The 6,108-nt window shown below is 40.6% G+C and overlaps 1 protein-coding gene across 1 annotated transcript; it reads right to left on the reverse strand.

The window, feature by feature from the left end:
* Positions 1-1,871: 1,871 nt before the first annotated feature.
* On the reverse strand, positions 1,872-5,112 carry LOC116108958 (cellulose synthase-like protein D1). Its single transcript, XM_031395190.1, has 5 exons — positions 4,484-5,112; positions 3,370-4,180; positions 2,781-3,156; positions 2,294-2,699; positions 1,872-2,217 (listed from the first exon to the last, which is right to left on the reverse strand). The coding sequence occupies exons 1-5, from the start codon at positions 5,110-5,112 to the stop codon at positions 1,872-1,874; spliced, it is 2,568 nt and encodes an 855-aa protein (XP_031251050.1).
* Positions 5,113-6,108: the final 996 nt, after the last annotated feature.

Genomic DNA, 6,108 nt, shown 5'->3' on the forward strand with positions numbered 1-6,108 from the left:
TGTAATCCAGAGGACATTGGCATGGTGGTTCCATGAGCGTCGTACGGAGTCGGATAATTTTACCACAACCCTAGTTTCATTGGCTAAAAAATTATTGCAAGAACATATGGAACTATCAAATGCACTGCTTTCCTATCCTCTCAAAGCTGAAGAGTTTACCATGCGCGGCTATGGTCCAGATGTCGTAGTTAACCTTCTTAGTAAAACTTGCAGTTGTAAAGTGTTTGACATTCAACGTTTACCTTGTCCTCGTGTACTAGCAGCACTGAAACACCAACGCAAGCCGAATTTTGGTTCAAGAATTTACATGAAACTTTGCTCTCCTCTCTATATGGCAAACCACTACATTTTAGCTTGTTCAGAAACGATATATCCAGTTCCTCTAGAAAAGTAGTAGATGGTGCCGCCAGAGTTGCTTGACATTATCATTCATCCCTCATTCAAGAAGATAGAAAAAAAGGAGAAAAAGAGTTAAGCGTACTCCATTAGCCTGTGAGGTTCCTCAGATGATGAATAAGTGCTCAATTTGCAAACAACCGGGCCACAAGAAAAGCAGTTGGCAGAATCGATCACATGCAGATTAAGAAAATTAGCTTCGAATCGATCAAAAGCAAGCAAGCAAGCAACCTGCTATTATCAGATCGCCTAAGGGATCTGCTGTTCAGATCTGCAGATAACATAAAATCGTTTAAGCGATAACATGTTCAGATTGTAGATAACAGCAAATTGCTTTAAGCAATCTACTATTATCTGTAGATCTGAACATTAGATTGCTTAAGCGATAGAAGATCGCTTAAGCGATCTGCTGCTCATATCAGATCTGGTGAACACTAGATCGCTTAAAGGATCTAATGAACCTATTAATGCTGCTCCGTTTAACAGGTAATAGACACCTAGATGTTGTTCTGTTTACTTGTTCACTAGTTTCTCTTGACTGTATGTCAATCTTTTGTGGTGCATTAAATTGATTTTATGTCCTTGTATTTTCAGCTATGCCATCAAGAAGAAAGATGAAATTGAAAGAGTTGTCAAGGCCAACCGTTGAAGACTTATTAGTGAATTGAGAGAGTTGCCAAGGCCAACCGTTGAAGACTTATGTTTTCAATTTTTTATGTTGACAACTGTATATCTTTTTGTTTGAAGTTTTGAATAGATGATATTAAGTATGATTGTAGTTACTTAATTGATGCCTTATTGTGCTACAAGAAAATGTATAAATATGATTTTTTTCACATCAGTTCTTGGCAAGAAAATAATATATAAATAAATATTGAGACGTTATTGTGCTACTAAATTAATTCAATATTGACATGTTATTGTGCTACTAAATTTTAGACAGAAATGTTAAATACAAATAAATTTGGCCTTGGTCACTTAAGTGACGTTGTCTATCGCTTAAGCGATGACGGCTTGTCTGTACAGGATCACTTAAGCGAGAGCTTACATTGCTTAAGCAATCATGAATTTTAGAGGGAAATGTTAAGTACAAATAAATTTGGCCTTTGTCGCTTAAGCAATGTCATATATCGCTTACGTGATCACGGCTTATCTGTACAGAATAGCTTAAGCAAGAGCTTACATCACTTAAGCAATCATGAATTTTAGAAAGAAATGCCAAGTACAAATAAATTTGGCCTTTGTTGCTTAAGTGATGTCGTCTATCGCTTATGTGATCACGACTTATTTGTACAGGATCGCTTAAGCAAGAGCTTACATCGCTTAAGTGATCATGAATTTTAGAAGGAAATGCCAAGTATAAATAAATTTGGCCTTTGTCGCTTAAGCAACGTCGTCCATCGCTTAAGTGATCATGGCTTATTTGTATAGGATCACTTAAACGTGATCTTACATCGCTTAAGCGATCATAAATTTTATAAGGAAATGCTAAGTACAAATAAATTTGGCCTTTGTCGCTTAANAGGGTAGATGCCGACGTTGAGATATGCAATGCGCTGTAGAAACTTGAGCCGTCTCGTTGCGAAAATGGCATTGTTACGGGAGAAATAGATCTCCACTGAACCGGTAGCCCATCTAAGAACTTGATGGAGACGGTCTGTTAGATTAATGGGTGCAGAACCTCGGAAGGCGTCACGCTTTGTGATGCAGTAAACAGACCGCCACCCACGGTTGTGCATACGGTAACCTGTCACGACATCCTCCGTCACTGACCCATAGATCCACCCTACTCTCTGCCCCCATTCTGTCTTGTCCTCGTACCTGCACTTGGCGTCAAAACATCAATAACAGAGCTCAATCTGGAAAACATATTCATCTGAATGTAGGCATTAATTACCAGCAGGAAATGACCGCAACTGCCTCAGCAACAGTAGGTGCATCGAGTGGAGGACGAGGCACGAGCAATGAACCAGGAGGCCTGCCATTCTTGACAGAAATATGATCTGCTAGCGGCCTTCCTTGGTACTCGGCAACAGCAATAGATTCGGCAAACAATTGTGAATTCCCAAACCTCCTTGGCAGGTCCAGGTCCGGGTGCGAGGCTAGCGCTAGAGGCTGTGTCTCTGAATCGTCTTCATTTGATCGTGGTTGAACATTAGGAGCTGGAGCTTTATTTTGCCCAACCACGCCTAAGTACTCCGTTGCCCTTGGTGGGTTGAATCCATAGAGTGCATATCTCCTGAACATTGTCCCAGTTCCCACGTACACTGGCCCCTGGAGACCGTCCAATGCTCTCATATTTCCTGCACCATTTTTAGTTTTATTGAGTTAGCTTGTGTTTATTTGGGTGCGTGCGTTAATTATGCAAATGCAAATTTTATTACCATCAAAGAAGACAGTGTTATGATTAGCATAGCGATCCGAGGGATCGATCCCTTCAAATCTCTGAGGAAACTGTATGTAGCAGATTCGATCACCGCCGCGGTCCATCATGAAGCACATTCCCTCCCTGATTGCTTTACAATTGTATATGTAATGGTCACAATCCAAATTCAGAATGAATGGCCCGTTTGACAATATTGCTGAAGCTCTAACCATGGCATTCATGGCTCCAGCCTTCTTATTGTGGTCATAACCTTTCCTTTTCTCTCTTGAAACATATGCAAACATTGGTAGCCGAATATCTACCCCTGTGAAATCCAATCTTTTCTCGTCTGGATGACCCATTACTGGATCAGGTTCCGGGACCTTGCTCATCACCTGTGTCACAAATTTTTACCATTTAGGATTATCTACTTGACACTCAAATACATATGAAAAAATTCTTAAATGCAAACATTCTGAAGTTTTTATTGTGCTAACCAAAAGTGGGTAACTAGTTCCTGACTTTTGATTTCACATTTCGTGAAGATAACGACCAATCATTCACCTTTGATCGTTGTAATATAATCATTTATGAATAATTATTCTGACCTGCAAAATTCCAGCATGGTCGCCTTTAGCATGATCAGCCGTGGGATGGAGCCATGTGCCAGGCCAGTGCGTCCCATCAGCCATCCACGTGGCTTTGCTTACATTGCTGGGCTCTTGTGTTGTCTCCCCACCGTTCTTTTCCCGGGCAATGTTCCTCTCCTTCATGTTCTCTCTGGAGTTGTAACCATCACTACGTCGTCGTATTACCTCCGGTAGACCGTTGATCCTCACCTTGAACTCGTCATACTCTCTCTTGATCCAGCGCCGGTCCTTGACAAAGTCCGGACGCTTCTTGTTCTTCGTCGGATCCCTTTTTTGGCTGAAGTAACTGTCCGGGTTCCTTGGCTCAATATTGTGCTTTCGACAAAACGGCACCCATACCTCCGCAAAACGAACGGCTTCAGCCATGGCCTCAAAGCTGAGAATGGCGCCACCATCGTCAGAGATATAGGCAGAGAGCTTCTCAGTAGGATAGTCCACGGCAAGAATGGATAAAAGGGTGTTGGCAGTGACAAGTGGAGGCTCTTTGTCGGGGTCAGCCGTGGAGATGAAGACATCGACGCCGGGAAGATCGGAGCGGCCGCGAGGGTTGGCGGGAGTAGGAGTTTCAAACTTGTCCTGGAGGGCAACGAGGTCAGTAGCTCTATTGATGGGGTTGAGCTTAGGGAGAATATCTAATATCCATGAAAATGCAAACCAAAGTTCACAAACTATGGATATCCCCCACAACCACATTGCATCCGGGTTTGGGTTTCGGATTCTCCATTGAAGGAAGAAAGCAAGAGCCACCAAACGAAATACTATGAGTAGTCTGTTCAACCACCACAAGAAGAAACATGTATATATGTTACAATTTCTTATGTTTTATATACGCAAATTAAATGATAAAAACTTTATAAATATACGCTACACAGAAATAATAATAAGGCAGTTTCATCATCTAGGTTGATCGTATTTTTAACATAATGGGTTATTGGTAAATAAAACAAATAATTACTCGTAAATCATAAGGATGAATGAATAATATAGAAAATATGTAGTGACATGTGATGTTGTATCAAATGAGATGTTGAGACTCTGCGCAAGTTTGTTTTTCTCTATTCTACAATGATACCTGTAAGGGCTGAGAATAGCAGGCGGAACCTTAACCTTCCTGGTGAGTGGTTTCCAAGGCTTGTCCATAAAATCTTGCATGCTCACATCAGGTCCATAAGCATCCTTGTCAGATGGTGTCCAAAATGCATTTCCAATTCCATACTTCCCTTTTGTTTCAAACAACCAACGATTATGATCAAAATCCCCCGTTTGGCTCCTCAACAACATTGATTTATTATTTGATTTCATTACTGACATTCTCCTGTCCGTTTTTGTTCCATTATTACCACCACCGCCATGATCACCATAACCACCATCCCCGGCCCCCACCCGCCGACTCATCTGTCGGGCCTCCGGCCCAAACCGCGAGGTTTGGTACGAGTTAGACCCCTCAGGCTTCGAGTCCGAGCCTTGTCCGGTGCCCGAAGAGGGTTGGTTATCCGGCGTTGGAGGCATAAGAACTGTGTAATTGATGTAGTCATTTTGGGGTGTAAATTCACCCGACATGTCCAAATCATCGTCCCTGGAGAGGCTCACCACACGTCCACTTGACGTCCGGCGAGCGAATTTCACAGCCTGAGGTGGACGTCCGGCTGTTGATGTTTGTTTAGACAAGGATGATTTCTTTGGGCTTGATGGGCTTGCCATGTTGATGTTGTCCTGGTGAATATTTATTTTTATATAAATATGTCTTAGTTAGGAAATTCCATTCTGGTCATAAATGGAAAAGTTTTCTTGCAGGGGAAGGGAGGAAGGTTAAAGGGATAAAAATGAGGTAAAAAGTAATGGAATGACTGGTTGAAGACATTATTTGGAATATGAGTTCAGTGGTCTTCATTTTTCATTTCTAAATTTAGTTTTCCGGCTGCGATTTTTTCTCCCTTGTTTTAAGCTTGGCCTCTCCCGCTCTCTCCAGAGCATGGATTCTTCACACACACCCACCATTCGTTTGTTTGTACGTAATTAATTTACGTTCTAATTAACCCCATCTCTCCCTCTCTCTCCATATAAACATCTGATATCACATAATCAAAGTGAAAGCAAACAATCAAAATACCAGAGAATGTTAGTACATTTATTCTTGACTTGAGGTAGATTGAGCTTAAGATGTGATCACTTGGTTACTACTATAATAAGTAATCATATATAATCTTAAACATTATGATAGTAGTATTCCACTGTTTATGATCATCCTGCACAAATGATACAAAACAGTTTTGAAAATCTTATTTGATTACACTTAAATACAAATATGCTCATCACCATTTCTTTCTTCTTTCTTCTCATTTCTTTCTTTCTTTCTTCTCTACGTCTTAAACTATAAGGAAAATAATACAGTCATCGACGGTAGTACACCGAATTTGTACACCGAATGACGTAACAAAATCCTGACCGTTGATTAATTTTAACTTAATATTAATCAACGGTCAAGATTTTGTCACGTCATTCGGTGCACAAATTCGATACACTACCATCGGTGACTGTAGCATTACTCTAAACACCATTTCTTTCTTCTTCCTTTTCCACTTCTTAAACCATGCATAAACATCAATTAAATTTTAAAAAAGCTTGAACACCTAGAGATTTACACACTATATTAAGATTGTTGATTGAACAAAGCATATGTTTTTAGTAATTTTTTTG

This window comes from Pistacia vera, unplaced genomic scaffold (assembly GCF_008641045.1).
Source record: "Pistacia vera cultivar Batoury unplaced genomic scaffold, PisVer_v2 Contig570, whole genome shotgun sequence".
NCBI classification, from domain to species: domain Eukaryota; kingdom Viridiplantae; phylum Streptophyta; class Magnoliopsida; order Sapindales; family Anacardiaceae; genus Pistacia; species Pistacia vera.